The sequence below is a fragment of the Caloenas nicobarica genome, chromosome 17 (assembly GCF_036013445.1).
Source record: "Caloenas nicobarica isolate bCalNic1 chromosome 17, bCalNic1.hap1, whole genome shotgun sequence".
Taxonomy (NCBI): Eukaryota; Metazoa; Chordata; class Aves; order Columbiformes; family Columbidae; genus Caloenas; species Caloenas nicobarica.
The window spans coordinates 89,935-113,916 of NC_088261.1; the positions used below are offsets into that span (position 1 = coordinate 89,935).

Sequence of the window (23,982 nt, forward strand, 5' to 3'; positions counted from 1 at the left end):
AAGCTGTAGGTTTTTCTAAAATTATGTCATAGCACCATCTTCCTCATTTTCTTACACATGAACCACCAGCAGTTAAAATCAGCTTACAGTCTTCCACTCCCCTGTAGTTTGCTGGTAAGTACCAAGTACTTTTACCATCATCTCTCTGAAGTGGGAAGACGTTAGAAAACCTGTGCAGCTTCTGGGTAGCTGTGAAAACAAGCTAAATTATAGAAAGGATGTAAATTCTCCCAGGTGGATTGGCAATAACTTTACTGTCTAAAACTCCCTTTTATATAATTATTTGCTACTAGGTCTAAATTGGCCAAGGACTTAACCTGTGTCTTTAGAACTTGCATCACACGGGAAAATCATCCATGACTTGGAACTGTGAAGGAATGTGATGTATAAAGCCACTACTGCTCCTCTTGTTGTAGCTACGATGGTACTTGGCTCTGCTAGTCAAGGACAAGTATTCTACTGTAAGAATGTAAATGTGTGTATTGCGTCTGCCAGTTGCAGACAGATTTCTCCTCATGCTTACTCTGAATCTTCAAAACACAAGCGCAGTGTGTTTATTCTTACAGTGCATTTTGTGGAGCAACAGATGCACGGTTACTCCTCAGAATTATGGTCATTCAAGACAAAGTAGAAAACTTAAGACAATGGCAGTCATATGACAAATACAAACAGCCCACTCAACCTCTGTCTACTTGCATTAAAGCTGTGAGATTAGCAATACCAAGGATCCCAGTAGTTTGACCAAGTATCTTTCAGATACTTATATTAAGATGCGTATTTGAAAGTCTTTCACACTGTTTCCATAGTGTCATAGCAACCACCCAGCTACACTTCTAACAGAACTTGATGATCCAGACCTTCAGCAGTTAACTTATACTTTACCTTTGTACACCTTTTATTTTTTTTTCTCCCGAGACTGGTAACAAAGCGGTTGCTTCATTCATGGTTTCTTAAGTAAACTTCACTAGAGAGGCTGAACTAAAATCCTATTCCAAATGCCACTGAACTTCTGTACTTTTTAAAACTGAAATTTTTCAGTTCAGAGCACACAGCAATATGACTAGAACAAAAATCTTCTAAGAAAAACTCTGGGTTCTTTTCACTGATTTTGTTATCTGTCACTTCATTCTAACAAGAAGCAGTAAATATGAAGAGTGTTTGACATATTTTATTATAAATGGTCACCAATACAGAACCAAAGTCATCTTTACAAATATAGCTACAAAAAGCACAAATGCAGATTAAAAAACATTCTCTAGCACGAGCAGAGGGCTCACAGCTTTCGGTTTTTACTTTCTATGCGCTAGTTCTTAGGGAAGAAATAATTTTAAAAGGCTTCTTTTTTTTTTAAGTATGCTTTTTTAGTGGTTTTGTTTTTAAAATTCACTGTGAAAACAAAGCTCTATTGATTTACCAAAGAGAAAACCGGAAAGGGTGACACAAGACCATTTTGTAAATCTGGAATAATCCCTGTATTGTGGTTTTAATGCTAATTTAACTGAAAACGGAAACGAGTTCAAGGCATTTCAAAAGTTTCACATTGTTCGTACTTTTTTTTGGCATACTGCCTGTCCACCTCGGAGTCAGCACGTGGACTGAGCAAGCCGTAAAGACTTCATTCCTGTCGACACCGCAGAGCTGCTCTCCCCTAGGGTCCAAGTCAAAGTGCACTATAGTCTTGCTTCTATTACAACTGTTCAGAGGATTTTGTACCTTGCTAGCTCCACCCTCTCCCATAATCCTAAATCACGCAAACATACAATGTCATACACAGGACAGCCCCAGCTGTCGCTGTTCTTCATGATCAAGAAATTAATCCACGACTGCCAGCAGTGGCTTTAGCAAGCCCCTAGGCAAATCACTTTAGATTTGACTTTTACAGACAAACGCTGTTGTGTAACATGGTAGTTACCTGTCATCGCAGCAGGTAAGAGGCTATGCCCTCTTTCTACTTTAAGAAAACAGAGCAATGCCCGTTTGATGTGTGTATGCACGCATGTATGCTGGAGGGGAATGCGGGTAGGGTTGGAGGAGAGACAATATTGCCCTAGTGGTTGAGTACTCCAGGTTATTAGCTAAACTGAATTCTTCCTGTCCATCTGCTGTTTCTTTTGTGCTACGCTAAACGAAGCAGTGGAATTGAAGGTGCTATCTTCTGGAGTTTTACCTGAATTTTAAGGAGCACCTTTGTAGCAGAGTTACCTGTCACTGCATAAAACTCTGTCCCCAGCCTAACAGAGAAAGCAGCAGCAAATTAGTTTTCTGTGATCTTTAATCACAAGAATATTAAAAATCCAACCTAGTACTAGCACCAAAATGACAGCATTTGCCTCTCCCTATGGTTTCTTTTTGTCTTTTTCAAACACATTTCTGTATTACTGCCATGACGATGCAATCAACACTTTGGGGCACTGCCCAGCAACACCGCAGTCAGCCAGCCACGCAGGTGAATATAAGCAAAGGGACAGTAAAAAGCAAGAAATAACACTGCGTTTCATTTGCAAAAAGTCCCTCTTCCCATTAGCATACTGTACTTGACCCTTCTGGCTGGAGAGATGTTTATGGTCTTATTCAAAGCGTCGTAGATGATTGTATAGAGATTGGACATAGGTGAAGACACACATGGGATCTGGCTTGTGACCCATCACCATCATGTCATCCACTTCTATCAGACGGTCACATTGAGCCATTTTCCTGTAGTAATAATAAAACAGACACAGCAAAGAGTTAAATCGAAGGCCTGTAACTATTTCCAGGATTCACTTGCTCCTCTGATTTGAGTCATCACTGAGGCGCTTAAGAAAACCCAAGATTTATCAGCTACACTTCATTTCATAATTAAATGGTCAGGGTCAGGTTGGAGATTATTATTTTGTGACCGTGGATTACTCCTGTTCTTTCCCTCTCTCCCTCTATACCAGTATTTGATCCAAAATGCTGTAGGTGGTTGTTGTTGTTGGGGGCTTTTGTCGTTGTTTGTTTGTGGTTTGTGGATTTTTTTTTCCTGTTTGTTTTCTCCCACTCACATCCCTGATATCTGTAGCATGTAGCCCAATCTCACATTCCTCTGCCCAAGTCTCAGTAAGCAGGGTCATGCAAGTTCGCAAATAATGAGTTTTTCTGGTTATTATATAGGAAAATTAGATGTGCCAATGAAGGCCCTTGTGGCTGTGGATTGTTCTCCACCACCCCCACATCTTTAAGATGTGAGTGACTTGGACAACACTATGTCAGACGATCAGGTTGGAGAGCAGAGGCCTGTCTGAGATCTGGACTGGCAGAAAGAAACACATCAGCTGAGGCCCAAGATGAAAAATCACAAAGACATGAAGCAATTTGCTCAGCAGAACTCATACTGGGGTGAGCAGCAATAACTGAGAGAAGAGCCTTTTCTGGCACTACAAGAGAACCATTAGTTTAAAGACAATCACAGCTATGAAGTAGTCATTTCTGTACCTCTTATCTAATGATTCTTACTGGTGTGTGTATGCTGCTTTCTGTTCTCCACTATATGAGACAGAAAAAACACTGCAGCTTTCCTTGGAGAGTTGCAGATAGTTTTAACTTTAGAGATAAACCACCTAAAAGTGTCGTAGAATCTCTTCCAAATCACAAGCAACAAAGTTTTTTATATATGCGTATATGTGTGTGTACAAAAACCTTGTAATTCCCAAAGGAATTCCTTTGCTAGGGCTGTAATAAGGGGAGCCAAAATTATACTAAGAATTTCCAAAAGTCTTCTCTGGAATGGCAAATCCAGTCCTGCAAATTATCGCTTTAATTTAAAAATCAAACAACCAACCAAACAAGAAAACATGCTCTGAAATAACCCCGGAACTTCAATGTGGTGGTACTGGTGTTTCAATCTGTATCAAAAGCTGCAGGAAACTTTAGCCACGTATTCCCATATCCTGTTAGTATTCTGAAAGAACGAACTAAACCCAACTGCATACCACACGGAGTATTCTTACTCTTGCACAAGTCAAACAAAACAGCAAGTAAGAATCACATTGATACTGGGCCATAAAAGTTACTATTTCTAGCTGACAAGTTCACACTCACCATGACTTCAACAAACAAGTTATTTAATTGCCAGGTATACTGCATCAAAAAGGATCAGGACAGTGTGACTGAGGGTATTAGCTCTGTTCGTTTTACAAAAATGCCATTACCAGGTTGAGATACTGAGAAATTCTCAGCCTTGATCTAATTCTTAGACTGAATTCAACATTCATTCTCGTTCAACCAAAGCAACGTATAGACGGAGGTGGACCCTTCTGCAAATCTCAATTCTAAAAGTTAATCTACTTGCTCCCCGCCATTCAGGGGTCACAGTTTTTCCAGAGAGGTTGGATGGATATATGAACATGCCTCAAATTCAAATCAGATATCAAACAGGTGGGATTGGCTAAGAAACTACAAGCTGTATGTCCAGTTCCTGTGGACTGTCAGTAAACAATGGATGCCTTATGCTCTATGAACTCAAATCTCTTCTTTTATGATTGATAACAGCAAATTCATTGAGAATCATTCATTACTCCAATAACAAAGTAATTATTAAAAAACAAACAAAACCAAACAAACAAAACCAACAATAAACCACATACACATACACAGAAGTAGAGTTTTTTTCCTCTTTTGTCCAAGCGTAACTCATGAGGCTGATTTCTCAAGTTTAGTGTGTCAGTGCTAAGGCTGATGAGAATCACAGAAGTGAGAAAGCAGAATTCAGCTGCTGCCTGAAGACTGTGAAAGACCTGACCATGGGACTCCACTGAATTATCTTGTGCCTGGTAAAACCACCTCTGATTTTAGCCTGTTGGGTCTCCTGTTCTATGCATTCTCTATGCAGAGCTGTATTACCTTTTTTTGGCACAACGCATGTAAGCTAGTGAAACAATCTACAAGAATAATGATCAAACTCTTCACTGCAGCCCAGCCACATTAGACTTGAACTGTAAGCACTTCACAGAGATTTAACGTGATACTCACTCAGCCACGGTGAAGGCCAGCTCAAAGTTCTGCTTGCGATTAGCCGGGTCAAGCTTATTATAATCAAAAGCTTCAGGAAAGAAAGAATGCACAAGAGCACAGAATGCCATCCCATCATTCCAGCTTGAGGAGAAGTTCTGAAGATCAATGTGCTGCCATGATGAAAAAAACATGCACGTTAATGAAACACAGGGGAACATGGAAGAGCGGCTGCTTTTGCTCACTGCAGTTTTCTGTCCTCTCCCACTAATCAAAGCAACAAAGCACAGACTTTATGTTTCTCTTCCCCTTGTTGTATATCCGTTACGTTATTTGTATTCGGAGAAAAAATGGCAAGTTCAGCAAGTTCAAGCCTTTTGCTTGAAATGCCCAGACGCAAAGCAGAGACACAGTCAAGATCCCTGACCCAAAGTCCACTGAAAATACTGGGAAAAATCTTGTCAACATCAGTGAGCTCTGGAGCACGGCCAATGCGCCAGCTCAATATCTGCAGAAACTAAGGACAGTGCTTATCCCTGTGAAGTATTTCTAATTGAAGAACAGTTCATTTTGTGGCTGTGAATAACACTAAAGACCATGCTTACTTGCTTTGCTTTTCAGTAAGGCCCAATTCAATGCCTGTTTACACACAGGTAAGTAGAAACATAGGAAGAAATACAGGAAGAATTATGCCTACTGCAAAATCTGGTTTTTAGAACAATTGCGTATTGTTACTTTCAAAGTGAAGAGAAATGTATTTGGCTTCTTGTCTCAGGCTGCTTTCCCATCACATAAAATTCAAGCCCCACCTTTTCCAGTAAGCAACTAACAGTAATTTTTGCTAGTTCTGCTTATGTATGCTACAATTTAGAGTTCAGCAACAAAAAATGCATGTTTTACAATAATATTGAAAAAACACATTACACACGCACACAAAACACCCAGACAAAAAAGTTATTTCTGCTGGAAATTGCTTTGGCAATTACAGCTTAAGGCCAGGGAAAATTACCAAAATTTTAACTGCTGAGTTCTTTTAGCTACACCGATGTTACCTCATAGAAATTAGCTCACTAACAGTGTGTGATTCAACCTCAACCATTCACTACAAATTCACTTATCTAATACCAGTAGAGAGTACTTTGGTCTGCTGTGTAGCAAATGGGCCATAGTCTCCATATACTAGCGAAATGTTATTCAGATCTTGCCACATATACTGCGAATGCAAAAATCACAGCCTGCAACTAAGAAAAAAAGTGTGAGTGTATACCGAAGTCTATATCCATAAGCATAAACACATAGGCTTTCAAACAAACAGTAATGCGTTGCTTTGACAGACACACAGACTCTTCACTCATGCATTCACTGACTGTCTTGAAGTGCTGCCCATGCAAACCGTGTTACCCGCACAGAACTTGACCTTGAGGAAGTTAACGCATTGTCTAGCATGTTTTACATTCATTTTTTTGAGTAGGCTTTTTTTGAAAATTCTCCTGAAAAAGACAGAGGTGAAAGTGCTAGCATGTCTTCACCTTGTATCCTATGGTTTTTGAGCGACACCAGTCTAACAGAATTTGTTTAATGCTGCTAGCGCTGGCAACCCCAAAACTCTGCGACCTCTTCAGCTTAGCTCTGGATTCTCCTTTTCCTCTGGAAAATTAACAGAGACCAGATTAAATTGCATTCTAGAAAAACTTAAACCTACTTGTCAGCAACATCTATGCAACCTTGCCCAGGTCAGCCCCTGTCCAGGTGATATTTGAGAAACACATTGCTGAAACTTCAACTTGTTGGTCCTGCAAGAAAAACTCATTTTTGTTTCACTAAAGCCAGGATTCCAAGCCCTCTTCTCTTTAAGTCATACCCGCATCATGGTGCATAAACAACAGTTCATGCTTTCGGTGCTTAACGAATGGCAACAGAAAGTCACTGTATTCCCAGCCTCTTATAATGGCAGAGAAGGTAGCTTTCACAGCATTCCTAATAAAAGGCAGCTGCTTCTTAGCTGAACAACTCCAAAGCCAGAGAAATCTGTAGCTGTGAATAACCACAGCTCAGTCTGTGAAGTCAGCGAAGTTATATGTGACCTTATATTGTCCCTTAGCTCAAAACCCTACATAGAGAGCGTCCTCCCACCCAGCCATCCTCTTCTGGTAATAATTGACAAACTAGTTTCCCATTAACAAACCCATTCTGGAGACAAGGGGTGTGACGTACTTTCCACCATCAAGTTCAAATTTCTCGAAAAGTGCTTTCCTGGCCTGTGTTCCCGTAGTCCGTGGGAGCGTCTGAGACCGCACCAGTTCTCGCCTCCTTTCAACTTGGCGACGTACAGTGGGAGGAGAGGAGCGAGAGCTGGGGGTCACATCACAGCAACTGTCAGTGGCACTAGAGAAACATTAACAGGAAAAGCATGTGGTTAAACAAAAAGTAACTCTCTTATGCTGACTCCCAGCACTGGAAGGTCCAGCTGTTGCCTACTCTGAACCTCCCAAAACAGCTGTTTCAAGAGTACCTGATTGAATCAAAAGTAATTTAAGTAAAAGTCAAAGTTTTATTGACAGAAAACAGCATGTAAGTATAGAAAAGTCTACGGCACTTCTACAGATGAGACATAGCTGGACAAGTCACAAATGCTTTGTAGCACTGAGTAGAACAACAAGTAAATACCTTTAAGAAAAAAAGAAAAGAAAAACAAAAGTTATGGCCACATAGGAGCACTAAATCCCTTTAATTTCCAATTTCAGAGTTCCTGGAGGGTAAGTCACATTTTAAAAATGGTACTTGAAGAGTGATCCAGGAAGTAGTTTTGAAACTTTTACTTGCAGTACACAGAATCCTGAACTCATGTCAGTGTTGCTTCACTGACCACAAGCTGATAATTTGATCGAGAAATATAGGATTATATTCTAATTTGTGTTTATTTGAGCCATAAGCCACTTCATCTTCATTAATGAAGTAAGCCACACATTGTATTGGAAAATATTTCACATGACAGAGATGGGGAAACTGAGGCAAAGAACTATGATATCAGTGCTACACATTAATTTCTGGTACAGATGGAGGTCAGATCTGACAGCAAGTTCTCTAGGGTGCTCAGTGTATCATGACTCAAATATCAAAGTGCCGATTTTGGAACTATCTCAGAAGAAATGTAAAGCCCAATTTGGGATAATTTTCAAGGCAGATGCAAGTCACATTTAAGAGATTTAAAGTGGCCGCCCTCTGCTTTTTCTTGATGGATATTTTGCATGCTGAGGATGCCTGGATATGCCAGTAGTAATTGTGATACCATGTAATCCTATACTAAGCAACTGCGACTCCGAGTTAATCAAGAATGTGTAGTAGTCCTCAGCAAGGCATTTATCTACAAACTCAACTCTACGCTAGCCCAACTAAGGATATTTGACAGCAGTTATATATTGGTTTCCAAAAATAAGCCCGAAGTACAAATTTCAAAACAGCTAAGTATTTTTAAAAGCGTTTTCGAAGGGCCTGACAACGTACTCCTCCTAACAAAAACCCACTGCTGGCACTGATAGTTTTCCTAACGCTGTAACAATGCTGAAATCTTCGGTTAGGTCTGCTTTAAACTGCTCTACAAACTATTTTTATCCCTTTCCAACTCTCTTCCACTTAGCCCTCAGGAAAGCTCCCAACCTTTAATGGCCTTAAAATACGGCACTTGTTCTCCAAGCCAGCAGAACACCTGTCCCTTGAGACTACACTGACCACAATGGCCTAACAAAATGTCAAGAAAAACGCATACCTTTCACCAGTTTTGGTTCCACCACTTGTCCCATAGCTCACAGTTGAGACAGACTTAGTGACGGAAGTAGTATTCTCTGCATAAAGGCAAAAAAACCAAGACGCATCAGGGCAGAAATTTCTCTTATCTCTTTTCCTCATATGTCTTTAAACCATTTCCTGATAGATAGCCATGCACTGATTTTTACTCACCACAGTGAAAGGCTGCAGGCCTCTGTCTAACTTCCAGTATGAGCTAACAAGCTGGGGAGAGATTTTCCCCAAGGGTGCAATCCCTCTGCAAAATCGCTGCACTGCAGCGAGGAAGGTGTAAATATACCAGAAATGGCTGTGAGAGGATGCCTTTGACAAAACTGCATTGGGAAGGCCGATCATTTCAGGGCCTCCTTGCAGACCTCAGAGGAGGGCACACCGCCAGTGACATTTCAGTCGAAGGAAGAAACGGTGCTACAGCTCAGCTTCTAACAGTCATTCTGGCAGCCATAAGGAGTCCTTGGAAGTCTGTCATGATTGAGAGCATAATTTAAATTACCTAATTTCTACCAGGAAACATTTTAGTTTTTAAAGCAGAACAGACTCCAAAGGTGGCTTAAAAATCATCTTTGCATCTTCCTACCCCCACCTCTGAGGTTCTGTCTTTTGTACTTTGCCTTTCAGAGCCCAGCTCTAGACTCCAGCTATGCTCTGTAAATGCAGAACAATGGAGTGGCTTGCCCAGATTTAACACAGTAAAGCCTAAAACTGTTGCATGATCCAGCAATTAATTTATTGAAGGCCCCTTCTACACATACAGAGAAGAAAGACTAGCATCTTAGAAGCAATCCAACCTGATCACTGTCCAAATCACTCTCTGAAAATGCTGAACTCTCCCCACTGCTTATAGAAAGGATCCGGATCAACTACACTTCTCACGTAAAACACTCTGGTAAATACCAGCAAGCAGACGTGACAAAACTGGGACCAAATGATTGTCAGATATTTGTGCAAATCTCGGAGGTTTTAAGACAAGGAAGAGTACGATCCCTATTATAGATGAGCTACATCTTTCCTAAACTGACACTTGAGACCAGTGTGAAATGCCGGTACATTGTGTAGACAGTAACAGCTGGGTGAAATCAATCAGATGTACTTTTGGATAGAACACAACTCATCTGTTTTTACTGAAATTGAAAATCCTTAAGGCATTTTGCCCTTTAACACATTCATATATGAAGGAAATTCCTTACTGCTATTTTGCTCAAAGCAATTTGCTTCAATATCCATAGGATGGGCCCATGACTTCCCATCTGCTATTACCTATCAGCTGAAATCTTCACTGTTCAAACTGTCTGTTCTGCCACACTTTTCTGGCACCTATCGTTTCCACTGCACAGATTGACTAACAGTACACATGCACACCACTGTGCAGATAAAGATCCATACCCCTCACTTTGAACTGACTGAGAATCTGATACAGCATAACAAGTTTCCATGGTACCTGGGAAACTGAACCAGCATGCAGTCTTGTTAGCAATTTTAATATTACCATACACCCACCGACTAATTGGAACTACATGCTGTAATCTGAATCCCCCAGATGTGTAGCATGGAACCCCTCTCAACTTGTATTGCATAAGGTCATACTGATGGGAACACTCACCTCCAGTGGCAGATGACTCCACTGTTCTCACCATACTTGAATTCCAGGCCCTGGCTGAAAAAGCAGAAAAGACAAAAAAGGCAGGCTTTGCTACGTTGTTAGCTTTAATAAAGATAAAAGTTGAAAGAATAATCGGCAAATAATCCCCGTCTCTTGCTGGCAATTCCATTTGATCTCTCTCTGTAATTTCTGACCCATATATATATAGTCTGATGTGCAAGTGAATGACTTCGATATGAATGAAATGAGATTTCTTCCTTTTTTTCTTTAAATTTAACTCAATTTAGATATAAATAAGATTCTGCAAACACTCTGACTCACGTATATGTGTCAGTCTGCTGTCAGTCATTCCTCCCTCCAAATTAATGTTAAACCTGTTAGCCAAATGTCTGCTTAACTTCTCAAGGGGCCTCAGGTCTCAAAACAGTAAAAGCTCCTCCAAATTTCACTAAAATAGCTGGCCACATTGAAGAGATGCTAGTCAGTAACTGTGCTAGAAGATAAGCTATACTATGAATGCAACTATATTAAGCAGCAAAAATTCTCAGCGGATGTGACATTATAGCTCAAAGCTCCTACTGGGATTCATGATATTCTAAATCAGTGTCCCACCATGGGATATGTAGACATAGAAGCGAGGTTTCATAATAACCACTAGGTCACAGGACAATTCCCATAGCACTAGTTTCTTGAAGTAAAGAAATGGGACACAGCTTTGGCAAATAAATTATTTTTGTCCCTTTTACCTGACTGGTCAGAAGTTTTCACTGCCATCGCAGTTTTGCTCTTGCTCTGTCCCAGCAGGCCAGCAGATGCATTAGTTGTTCCTGTTGAACAGGCAGCCTCTCCTGAAAACTTCTCTGAAACCCTGGTTACTGCAGTAACGGGAAGGTGGGGCATCTGTAAGGTGACTGCAGGGGCATGGGCTTCAGGCAAAGAGTCTGACAAGTGAAAAGAGGTCAGTTCACGGCAGAATTTTGCCTGACCTAGTGAATAAAAAGAAAAGGAGAGAGGAAGATTATTTGCAGATCTGTAACAGAGTTACAAACCAATTTCTATGCAACAACTTTACATGTCATTGGAATTATTCCCCCTAGTTCTCCCTGTGGGCCATTATGCCATTTACAGCACACTGCAGAAACAACCCTAGTGTAAGTGATCCTTGCATGATCTCAGCAAGAACAACTTCTCTGGGGAGACCTTACTGTGGCCTTTCTGTACTTAAAAGGGGTCGATGAGAAAGACGGGGGCAGGCTTTTTTAGCAGGGCCTGTTATGATAGGACACGGGGGGTGATGGTTTTACACTAAAGAAGGGGAGATTCAGGATAGACACAAGGAAGGAATTGTTGCCCCTGAGGGTGGTGAGAGCCTGGCCCAGGTTGCCCAGAGAGGTGGTGGATGAACCATCCCTGGAGACATCCCGGGCCAGGCTGGACGGGGCTCTGAGCAACCTGAGCTGGGTGAAGATGTCCCTGCTCATGGTAGGGGGGTTGGAAAGGTTCCTTCCAAACTAAACCATTCTATGATTCCACGATTAATCCACTAGCATCTGCAGCTCGTAAGCTCCTCCGCTTTCTCTCTGCAGCCCCTATGCCCAATCTCCTGCGATGGGTCAAGAGTCAGCATTCTTGCACTTTTCATGGTTTTATGAAACACTGTGTGCCTCAGTTTGAGACAATTGAGACATTACATCCATCCTCCACTGAATGATGACGGAAGCGGACAGGTAATTTGCAAAATGTTTTTGGATGCGAGGCTACAATGGCACCCAGAATAGCAGGCCTTATAATCACTAGTGCCCCAAGATAATGTGACAGTGGTAGTCTGTAATTTATGAAAGACCTCAGTGCATGCTTAACAATAAAGTTAGGGTTTAAAAGCTAAACTCCTGATTAGGAAATAAAGGTAAACGGTATCAATGCCACAGTACGATATCCATAGCAGATTCTAATGCTTCCAACACGTAAGAGTTGCTCTGTGACTGCCAGGATCAGGTATTTTACAAGTAATGCTACTTCATTTCATTCCTTGTTCCTACCTGATGAAGACTGATGCCCATTTTCAACAACGGAAGAACTAAAAACTCTTCTATACTCAGGTTTGTGGTGACCATCCAGCTCTACACTCTGTCAGAACAGACAACAAAAATGACAGCTAAATTTCAAACAGAAGCAAAAGTTAGAAGAATGTCCAGAGATACCTGCCAAGAACATGTCTTCCTTGTGCTAGTGAGCCCTAGGAGGGGTCTTCTACTTTGGTAAGATAAAGGTATCGCCATCCACTGTGAAGGTGATACACAGAAGACTTCGCACAATAGTAGAGAGATTGATTGAGATTGCATAAAATGCTTAATGCTCTGCAGTTTCTTTTTCTGTTTGCTACAGAAGAAAGGACATTCTGATAACGTATTGTAAAAGCATTACATAAAGTAAGTATGATCCTAGCACTTTACAGCTGCATTATAATCTGCAACATCTGCAAGGATAGTATTTTATGGAAAAAGCACCAATTTTTCTCATTATGTTTGCCAATATAATTCCAGAATAATCAGCCAATAATTTTTTCTGGAGTTTTTTGTTGTTGTTGTTTGGGGGGGGTGCGTGGCTGTGTGAAAAATCACAAGAAACTACATTAATTTTTTGCTGCGGGAACTAAAGAAAGAAGAAATTGCATCACGGACACACAACTACTTCTGTTTAAAAATGCAGCTTCCAAGAAGCAGCATATACAAGCAGTAGACTGTAATTTCCCCATGCACTGTTTTAATATCCATTACTTGAGATACTAGAACTTTTGTCACCTCAACTACAAATCCCAGTCAACTCCTGGTAACTATGATCCGAGATCTTGCTAAGAATTTTTTAACTAGTATTAGATTACAGTAAGGCAGCCTAAACACAATTTTGTCAGAGAGTATACAGTTGTGGGCTTAGATTTTGATCCTCCTAGAAATTTAAGTGTCAACCTCCAGCTGATTTGAATGGAACACAGGTGAAAAGAAAGGAGAATAAACTACATTGGGGAAATTGGAATATTCAGAACTTCTCACCCTTTCCCAGCACTTAAACCTTTCTTACAAGCAAAAGCACTACAGCTCAGCTATCTAGGATCCACCGATTGCTGTGGGATCTCTCCCATTTAGAGGCTTCATTACTGACAGGTCTTCAGCAGAAGACCTCACATCCAACAACGCTACACTCTTTCAGCAGTTACTCAGCTTAGGCCCAAAAGGCATGATTGAGTTCTTTTGCAAAACTAGCCTGCAAACTTTTTTCGCAACGCGTCACCAGAACAACTTCTTTAAAACGGCATTTGTCTCTCCTGATAATTAAAAATATTTTTCGTTTTTATACCATCTGCTATTCCCACAGAGAATGCTTCCATACACACATAGTCTGACTTACTGCTGCTAAACTAGATCTATGTCATTGTATCCAGGTCTTTTAATTTGCGAAAATAAAATTATTTTGAAACTTTTCTATTTGTCAGGAAGGTACTAGGCACGAGTAAATCACTAGCTGGCAGGAATTAACTTGAGAAAAGTACACCAAACATTAATTGTACAAACCATACAGAATCAGGGGTTCTGAACTTTTATTGCTGTATTTAGTGCAACTGAGACCCTAAGCAACAATGACTGCCCATTTCCAGAACTGAAACGTAAAGCACAGCTAATGCAGCTCACTAGAATGTACTCATGGCATACAGTTAGAACTGTTTAGCCTTTTGCGTGAACCATTATGATCTGAATGCGTCAAATACCTGTGGAGACTGTAAACATGAATCTACTTTATATGCTGGGGAGTGGGGGCGAGCAAAACAGTCAGATGAGATGGTCATTGCGAAGATCATGTAGTAGTATCCTGAACACTGGTTTCCTAATGAAGTGACAGGTGCTGCATTCATTTATTTTATGCAAATCTGATTACCACATTTTGGCTAACGCTAACAGCGCTGGGGAAGAAACTGATACCAGGCTGGAGGAGGGGAAGGCCAGTGTACTAATAGAATGCTGGGAGGATCTGGGATCAGATTCTACTGGGCACTTAGTAGTGTCAGGCTACAGTACTTCACAATCCACTTTCTTTGGAGATGCGCAGCTCCTGACAAACCCACGTGTGTAACAGTACTTCCTGTGTCAATGCTGGCCACATAGATGGTAAAGAGCAGGACAGGTATCTACACCTGTGCTTAATGATGAGAAGTACTCATTTGTGCAACTCATGCAACAACAACAACATGACAAGGAACTGGTGAAGTTGGAGAAAAGAGAGTTAACGCTAACGTTTTGTGTGTCTTAGGCTTGCTCTTAGAACTAACCTCTCTGTAGCTCAGAAGTTTCTGTGTAATGTAGGGTGATAATACTTCCCATAGCTGTATGGCTAATGGAATTCCTCCTCTACTGCAAAGAAGTTAGACCTTGCAGATCCATAACTGGAAGCTGCTATACAACAGGCAAGTATCGTAACCCAGTGGTGAAAATTCCATACGTTCAGAAAAAGTAAGCACTGGGTCATGAGATTATAAAGAGAAGAAACAATTTTAATTTCCTTTCTGAGCCTCTAAGGTGCACATCTGTTAATGTCTTCAAGCTTCTGCCTGCAACAAGGTCAAACTGTAGAAGAATGACAGACAAATGAGATTCCTCTCTCTCAAATGAGATACAATAGTCATCCAAAGTCTTCCATAAAAGCACCAATTATCAAGAGGATCATGATAAAAATCACTGGATTTAAAAATGCTGTTTATCTGCGAGAGAAACCTCCCTCTGTTGTTACATATGCTGGATGAAATTGATGCTTCACTTTGGTGAACAGCAAAACCACCACAGTCTTACGCAATGCAAGATTCGACACTGTTCCTTGCATATAAAGAGATCATTGATACATCAAAAACGGGGAATGATGAAATGTGTGAGGAAATGCAAACAAGGCTGCTAGACATCAGCAAGAACTACACCACATTTACCCCTTAATTCTTCTTCTAGTAATCCATTGTCTGTAAGATAACACAAGTATTCTTTATCTATAACCAACCCTGTAGCTTGAAGAAGAAACCTTGAACGCCCTGAGCATATTAGGAAAGCTTTTGCACATGGAATAATCAGTGAAGAAAAATAGAAGCAGTACTTTTCACAGAATCTGAGGGAACATTTTCTTCATTACAGAGAATCTGGGTGACCAGCACATTAACAAAGGCTTGTTCTTTAGCCATTTGAGCGCAGCTGCATCTGAGCCTTACCCACAAAATCATGTTTTCACTGCATGCATTTGCTGTGTGTAGCTCCAGCTGCATCTCCCATGGTTCTCAGTATTGAAATTCCTTCTCGATCAGCCATGCTAATTCAGGAAGTTGTCCAGCCTTCCAGGGAAAATTGAGGGAGGGTGCTGAACTATCAGTACTTAAGTGATCTTCCCTGAACCCTCAAAGCAAAGTGGGAAGGTATCAATCCAAACAAAAGCTCATTTTGTGCTTTAATGCAGACTGGTACTTAGAGCTGGATATTGCCATAACCTCTATGCAAGGCTTTTCACAGAGTGTGAAGTACACGCTTCAATATAGGCAGTGGTGATGGAGCAGGTGAGATCGTGTGAGGGACCCCACAACCCCTGTCCATTCCATGTCACTCAGCTCACTCCTGTTCCTTGCAATACAAACACGTGCAGATGGCTCCATGGAACAAAAAGGAATGGCTCTGAAAGTCACGTGTATGCTGCTTACCTTGTCACGTGGGGGAAAAAGCAGCAGTTGCCATGACTATGTTGGAACAATGCATCCCGCAGCAGCTCTACCTTTGCACTTGCCCTGGCTGTGGGAAGGCCTATGCCCCCGTTCTTCTGTCAATAGGAATGAAAAGGGCTGGAATGCAATACAGACTCTCTGTTCACTCCTCCTGATGTAGCTTTGAGTGAATTTCATTTCCAAGCTTTTATTTTCCATCCCCAAAGCCTGGATAGACCACAGACCATCTTTCCGTGCTCCAATAGCTTTAAAGACCCCCTAAGACATGGCTTAATCAACATTACCCAAAACAGGCTGTCAGCTGTGAAAGCCAAATCTCTAGTATCGCAGTTTTATGGGACTGAATCACAGTGTACTGTCTGGCTGCCACCTCCTGGTGTCAAAGATTGTACAGAGCTCTTAGCTCTTTCCACAGAGTCGGACCCATAAAAAAAGTATTACACAAAACATCTCAGTGCCAGATGAGCTTCCCACTAACTGAGGTTTCCATGCACCAAGTTATAAGGCTCCACTATGTTGCATAAAGAATTTTATCACCAAGAGGAGTGTGTGCTTGTCCTAGTACAGGTCACGGAGATCACCACAGCTCATGTAAGGCCCACTCCTCAGCGAAGAGCTGTAACAGCGTGGGACAGGGTTGCGCAGCAAAACTCTCACTGCAGGATGCTAAGTCACTACCTTAGGAAAATAAGCTACCGCCTGCTATATGCTGAGCTGTTCTCCTTTGTAAGCTTGCCAGCTGGCAAACAGCATTGCTGGCACACAGATCCCCTGAATCAAGTCCAGAAAGGATACACAGATATTCACATACGTATATATATTGATAGCTGAGACTGCCTCAGCTTCTCTTCTTACTTCTAACCACACTGAACTGACACGTTGCTACTACTCTAACCAGTACCCCAGTTTAAACAAGCAATGCCATAAACAGGAACATCTCCAGATAATATCAGGGCCACGACCACTTCTCAGAGCACCTCCCCAAACCCCATTTGACCCTGCACTGCAAAAGAGGAGCCCTGTGCCCCTAAACGTTCCCCCATGCCAGTGCAGATCCTGACAACACCCGTGAAGCATCCGCTCATGCACCCTCTTGGCCCTCCCTCCCACCGCCAGCGCTTACTTGGCTCCGACCGGTGACCGCTAGCTTGGCCTGGCTGGAGAACCTGCCGCCGGCCGAGCCCTGCCCCGGAGAACCGGGTCCCGCGGCCGGGGCGCTCCCCGCCTCCTCGTCCGCCCACTCTTGCGGCAGCCCCGCCGACCGGCCGAGGGCCTCCACCTGCCGGGACAGGCGCTCCAGCTGCGCCCGCAGGCGCCGGTTCTCCTGCTGCAGCTCAGAGACGGTGTGCGCCAGGGGGCTGGCGAGGCGCAGCACCTCCTCCACCTGCCGGCCTACCCCTTGCTTGAACACCTGGATGTCCCCCTGGATCTCCCGGACCGCGCCGCGCAGCGTGTCCTCGTAGCGCCCCAGGGCCTCGCACACGGCCTGCGCCTCCCGGCCGTTCAGATCCTCGGCCTCGCTGGCCATGGTGTCCGCAGACCGCAGGCCGCGCGGCCAGGGAGGCGGGGGGCTTGGGAGCCGCTCCCGACCGGCGTCCGGCCGCCTCGCCTCCCGCCGCTCCCTCTCCCCTCGGAGGGCGCCCTCTGCTCGCGGCGGCCCCAAGCCCTGCCCCCGCGACGGCCGGCCCCCGGCCCGCTCCCATGCTGCCAAGATGCGCGCCCGCAGGGCCCGGGGCGGGGGGAGCCGCGCCTGCGCGGTCTGCCGCGCTCGGGATACGCTCGACGACCGGGGAGATGTAATTTCAGGAGGCAGCGGTGGGAGGGGGAGAAGGGGCAGGCGCATTGGCTTGTGCGCAGCTGCCCCGGCCTGCGAAGGCCTGAGGGGGCTGAGCGAACGAGACGGCCCGAAGCGGCGGCGGCGCCGGTGTGGAGAAGGGGGAGGCCGGAGTGGGAGAGAGACAGAGAAACGAGGGGCGCGTTATCTTGTCTTTCCCGCGTTGCTTGGAGATGATGCCAAAGTAACCACAGCTTATCTCTTCCGAAGGAGCACTGAGGCAGGGGGAGAGGAGAACCGCCTCTGGGACAAGCGAGACAGAAATGCACACACATGCGCCTTTGGACACATGTGCTGAATGCTCGTGTGTCCCTTCATGCACACAAACTTGTATACACACCCACCACGCTCACCCTCACGAGTTTCCCCACCGTGGGCTGCAGTTCGATGGGCATTAATACTAAGCTGCCAAATCATCCAGCAGATCCGATGTGTGTGCATGTGGGCATGAGATCCCCCTTTCTGCCGCTGTGGGGAATACTCTTGGGTTTACTCTGTATTGCCTACTGCAGCACAAAACAATACCTTGTGTATAAAGCCTCTCATGAAAAGGAAATCTGGAAGATATTTTAAGCAAATTTAAACCATCAGAGTTAGCCGATATATATAGCCTTTTTATCAGGTAGCTACAACTCGTTTTGGTACCATACAAAATTTACCGCGTTACTGGCTCATTGCCTCTTTCTCTCAGGAACACTGCGTTCACATGCAAAACTCACACACATTTACGAGCATGCCTAGAAAATATTCCTCCCCCCATGGTAAAGATTTCAATTTTTAGAATATTTTTAAATTACTAAGGAAAGCTTGTGCTTTTTCATAGAATATTAATCTAGTTGAAAGTTCAGTCTTCTGAGAAAAGGTGTTTTGAAAGAAAATTTTCAACCCACTTTCAGCAGGGTCTAGCAGAGCCAAGAAAAACAAATTCTTTTGTTGTTTCCAGACTCAGCAACCATAAAAACCTAGTACTTATTTGAAAACAGCTGAAGATAACAATCACTTTGTGTGGGCTAATAGCCATGAGTCATGAGTTATTTAACATAACTGACAGGCAACTTTTCTGTGTCATCCTTGCTTGGCACCAGGAATTATCATTACACTGAAATGATGATGGCAGAAAGCAACAGAGCGCACGCAAAAGGCACGTGCCTGCAGACATACGTGCAATCGCATATATCCACAGGCAGCAAAAGGAGCAGCCATTTCCCAATTTGTGCAAGGTCTTTCGTCTCCTTTGGCCCTGTTCACCCACCACAAGAAGGACTAACAGCCTCTGTTACACTTGAGGGGGCCAACCCCTGTAAACGGTAACATTTAAGAGACAGCAGTTGCTGCCATGGCTGCAAACTTTGTTTTCTCAATACTGATCTCAGATAACACTGAGGCCCGGCCATCCTCTCCTCAGCAAATTGCTATCTGATCGTGTGTCTGACAGTTCCATGGGCAGTTCCAATTCTTTCCAGATCAGAGTTCTAGCTTTTCACGGCAGAAGGCAACCTAATACTCTGGCCCAGCTCCAGCTGGCACAGGACTGCCAGCTGAGGGGAAGGCCTCAGCGATGGGACATTTTTTGTCAGCACCTGTCTCAAAGTGCTCTGTTACAGAAGAAGTGGAAAAAATCTCCAGTCACTTCACCAAAACCAGGTCCTTAATCACATCTCCTCCTCTGCACCTGCTTCATCATGCACAGCATCTTACAATGTGACTTATTATTAGCCATTACTTTCCACAGCACTCAGCTTACCCAGTCTGGGAGCCAGAGCTGACACCACTGGAAATTCCAAGACAAGGGCACAAGTGGGCAAAAGGGAGAAGGAGCTGTGAGTCTTATGGGGCTCTGGTCTGCTGTGAGAGTCACCCAGGCCAAGGGTCTCACAAGCAAATCGCTGGGAGGGAGGGTAAAAACTTGCTAATGTAGTAACTGACCTTTGGATTTGGCATTTGAAAGGAGCGGGGTTGCCCAACACTACAGGAAGGAGACAGCTCCACGGCTGACACCCTGTCCGGCTGGGACACCGCTGCACACATCCATGGCTGGGGAGCTCCCCCTGGGGACTTGCCAAAAGACATGTAAAACTCCCGCTAAAATGGCTAGTGCTTAGTTCCCAAATCAGCTAATTGCAGTCTGTTTTTATCTCCATTCTAAAAAACACCTTTGCCAACCATCTGGAGAGTTTCAGGAATGTAAAGAGACCAGTAGCATGCTGTCCTTGCTCATAGCTCGGGTGTAATCTACTGCTAGGCACGCCACTATCTTACTCTGCATTCTCCAGACACTTCATAAACTACTCTAGCTTCCATTACGGAATTCTTCAGGGCTCTTTGACCATTTATCAGTGGTGACAGTGGCTTTCCTGTCTGATAATGCTGGCTGATGAGTTCCTCAAGCATCCTTCACAAAACCTTCAACACATTCCTGTGTCCCACATAAAATTCCCACCGTTTGGAGAGTGGCCTGACCAGTATGTTGACTTGTCTCTTTTCCTGACAGGGGTTCTCTCCTTCCCGGATGCTTTGCTTGTTTTTATGTTATCCCTCCCAGCTTGTTATGATCTGTCCCTCTCCTTCTTGTTCTACAGCGAATTGATTTTATTATGTCTCCTCCTGGAGGGAGATTGCGAGTGTTAGAACATGCTCACAGCCTATTCGAACTCGTAAAAATTTGACACAGTCCCAAAAGCAAACAGCTCTCTTCCTTCAACAGGAGAATTTAGCCCTTAGCTGCTGTGGCATTTCAGTCTGTGTGACATAGGCGACAAGCCTAAAGTTCACTAAATCCCCCACCGCACCAGCAACCGGTAACACAGTCAGACATTTAGCAGGGGCAGCCATGCAATGTTTACAATACAATGTCTGAAAGATTGGGAAAGTCTTCTACCAAAGCCAGAACCCAGACCGTGCATATTTGCAGTATGGAAAGCATAATGGGAGGAATGATCTGAAGCTCCTAATCAAGGTAAATAGGCACATCCTATGCTGGCAATTTAAAAGATAACAGGGCAAATTCCAGCCTCAGCTGTAATACTAGGGTAAATGTGGAGTTATTCTATCAATGACTGCAGAGTTATTTGAGATTTACAACTGTGTCTCTAAAATAAGAGTGCAGGCTTTGGTAATGATTTTGAAGACTGCACATACAAAGTACTGGATTTATTAAGACGCTTTCCCAGCTAACTTACACTAATAGCAATGGCAGTTAGCTGTCTTTTGGTTTTGTATTGCTTTGGTTGGTTTGTTTTGGTTTTTTGTTTTTTTAATAGCTGACCATAAGTTAAACCAGAGCCCCAACACCCTGTCATGAAAAAGGACAGGGAAACTGAGTGGGTGAGGAGAACACTGCGGGGGTATGCTAAAAGTACATAAGAATGTTAACTGGGAAACTAAAAATAAATGGGGGCCACAGATGAATCCTGATGTAACTGCTTTGAATTCAATGGAGTCACATTTTGTTTCCACCACCAAGCAATCGCTGCCTATTCTGGCTTTGTATGTGATCCTTTGTAAACAGCTAAACATGCTCTAATTCACTAGCTGTGTTCTGCCTTTATTGCTGTTCAGGGACTTCTGAGGTAACAAGGAAGCTATCTCAGCTGCATATAAATTTGCAGTCATGGAACTAATGAGGACTGTGCAGGAAGACTATGTTTCAGCTCTAGCAAGCCACTATAAAAACAAGGATACCGGAACATCATTTAGACATACAAACTTTGGCACTGAAAACACATAAAACCTTATGACATATATCAAACTTAAAGGCCACTTGCAGTATATTCCCAGAAACCAGCTGTTCAAACAATAAAAGGGGGGCAGTGGTGAGATACAATCTCAAGGTGATTACCTTCTCTTAAATTCTTAAACTGTATTACCAGTGAAGTAAAACAATGCTAAAGACTTCTCCTGACAATACACCTATCTATTTAATACAAACCTGCAATGAGACAGTTTCCTGTTACTTAAGGCAGTACAAACGCACTGTTACACTAGCGTTGCATGTCTCAGCTCTCACATGCAACAATTATGTCCAGATCCTTCATAACGTTCTGCTTCTCCAACACTGAACTCCATTCCTCCACTTAATAAATACAGACAAAAATAAAAAATTTGCTCCCATTAATGAAAGTGCTATTTGGATGAACTGTAGGAACTTGACTTTAGTGTAGTTCAAGCATACATAAAGTAGGAGCTAATCTCTAGCCAACACCAACTGTCCTAGACCATCTGAAATTACTAGAACTAAAAATATTTACATTCAGGGCAGAGTCACTCCCCCAGGCATCTGCAATATAACAGTATATAGCAAGTTGACGTTAAAGGGACACAAGTAACTCTGACAGAGTCTCCACATCAGTGTTTTGGTCACAGTACCATAATACTAGACACTTCAGAGATTATGATCTGGAGCGCAGAGAGGCAATTGGTGTCCAGATGGTCTTTATCCAGCTGCTGGGAATGCTGGCTGGTTAACCGACAGACAAAACTAAATGAGAAGTTATTTCGGGAGTGGTGGGAGGGTGCATTTGTACAGACAGAAAAAGAACATGCCATGGCCACTGCTTACCCACAACTGTGCCTTAAGTTACCTGGCAGGGCACATACAGAGTTTGGTTCTCCAACCAATGGCTGGTATTCAAAAGCTGAGGCTTTTGTGACACTGGACAGTGAGAGAGCTGAACGAAATGTGCATTCATCCACTTGCAGCTTTCCCTGCTAAGCATGAAACTACCGCTTCAGCAGGAGTGAAAACGGAGCTGTAGAATTACCTCTTATCAATCAAATTACAAAAGGGTGAGGGAAAAAAAAAAAAACAAAACCAAAAAAAAACCCAAACAAACTCTCCTCTTGCCTCTGCTAGGCAGACACAGTAACGTGATCTGGATCTATAAGAGTCTTAAAGAACAAGCAAGTTAATTCATCCTCTGCACATAAGCAGCACAGCTGCAGCACTGACATGCAAGGAAATGGAACTAAGGGACGAAGAGCAGCATTGACAGCCACAATGCTAAAAGAATAAACTCACCAGCTGTCTTCCTACATCCCAAGGAATTGTCACTGAATCCCCTCTGGAGATGGCATATGCTCCACAGATCGCCTCATCAGTCATGCTGTGTTTCTAAGGGTAAGCTCAGCCTTTGACTATGTCACAATTTTCCTAAGAAAGGCAACAACTAGGTCAAAATGAAAGTTATTAACAGTCAAGAAGCTCTGCCTTCTCTCCCGAGAGGAGACTGGCTAAGTAAATACGCAATGCAGAAAAGCCTCTGGGGGAAAAATCCCTTGCCCATGCAACAAAGTAGAGCAGGCACATCAGCCACACTAGAAAAATGTAAACTCCTACTGCCCTTGAGTACATTCAGCTAACTAGGCTTAAGACAAAATACAGAGTAACCAAACTGCCTCATCATCATAAAATACAGAACTTTTGATTTTATATAGATATATAATCTTGATCACAAAGCTCCAAGCACTAGCAAATCCAGTACCTCATTCGAAAAGTTGTTCCAACAGTTGATTCATCCCACGGAGGAAAAACAAACCTGTTTCTACAGCCTGAATGTGCTTCATTTCTGCTTCCAAGCACTAGATCTCATTGGGCCTTTCTCAGATGGCACAAACAGCCCTCAGCAAGGATGCTTCCTCAGAGGCACTCTGAAGGCATCACCACGGTGTGCCCGAGTGAGCAAGACGTGGGCCACCTGCCTCCATTCTGTGGGGCTGGACTCACACTGCCCAGCATTACTACCACCCTCTGGGGCCTCACCCAGTGTCCCCTGGCCTCAGCACCCACAGTCGCTGACAGACACACCATGTCATCATGCACGAGCGCAGCTCCTGCAGGCTTGGCTCTCAGGTATGCCACAGAGGCTGTGCCCAGCAGTGGCTTCCCGTGGGGGCCACTCAAATCCACGTCCCTCTGCAATCAGTTAAAAATGCTTCAACACAGAGCTCCAGGGAGGACGTTACACATTGTGCCAGAGGAGATGCAGACCAGTCCTAAGGGCTCTTCGACCATTTTAAGGTTCCTTAAGGTTC

The 23,982-nt window shown here is 43.4% G+C and overlaps 1 protein-coding gene across 1 annotated transcript; it reads right to left on the reverse strand.

Annotated features, from left to right (window-relative positions):
• Positions 1–1,153: 1,153 nt before the first annotated feature.
• Positions 1,154–17,849, reverse strand: SMTNL2 (smoothelin like 2). Its single transcript, XM_065646808.1, has 9 exons — positions 17,242–17,849; positions 12,415–12,502; positions 11,122–11,361; positions 10,376–10,429; positions 8,738–8,813; positions 7,186–7,356; positions 6,501–6,618; positions 4,993–5,144; positions 1,154–2,694 (listed from the first exon to the last, which is right to left on the reverse strand). Exons 1-9 carry the CDS (start codon positions 17,644–17,646, stop codon positions 2,568–2,570), a joined length of 1,431 nt encoding a protein of 476 aa, XP_065502880.1. The 5' UTR covers positions 17,647–17,849; the 3' UTR covers positions 1,154–2,567.
• Between the last annotated feature and the right edge of the window lie 6,133 nt (positions 17,850–23,982).

Excerpts from the sequence above, each read along its gene's own strand:
- SMTNL2 (XM_065646808.1), bottom strand. The coding sequence starts at position 17,646 with ATGGCCAGCGAGGCCGAGGATCTGAACGGCCGGGAGGCGCAGGCCGTG. Across the intron at positions 10,430-11,121 it reads GAAAACTTCTGACCAGTCAG|CCAGGGCCTGGAATTCAAGT; the intron begins GTAAAAGGGACA and ends CTGCTTTTTCAG. Across the intron at positions 8,814-10,375 it reads GGAGTCATCTGCCACTGGAG|AGAATACTACTTCCGTCACT; the intron begins GTGAGTGTTCCC and ends GCCTTTATGCAG.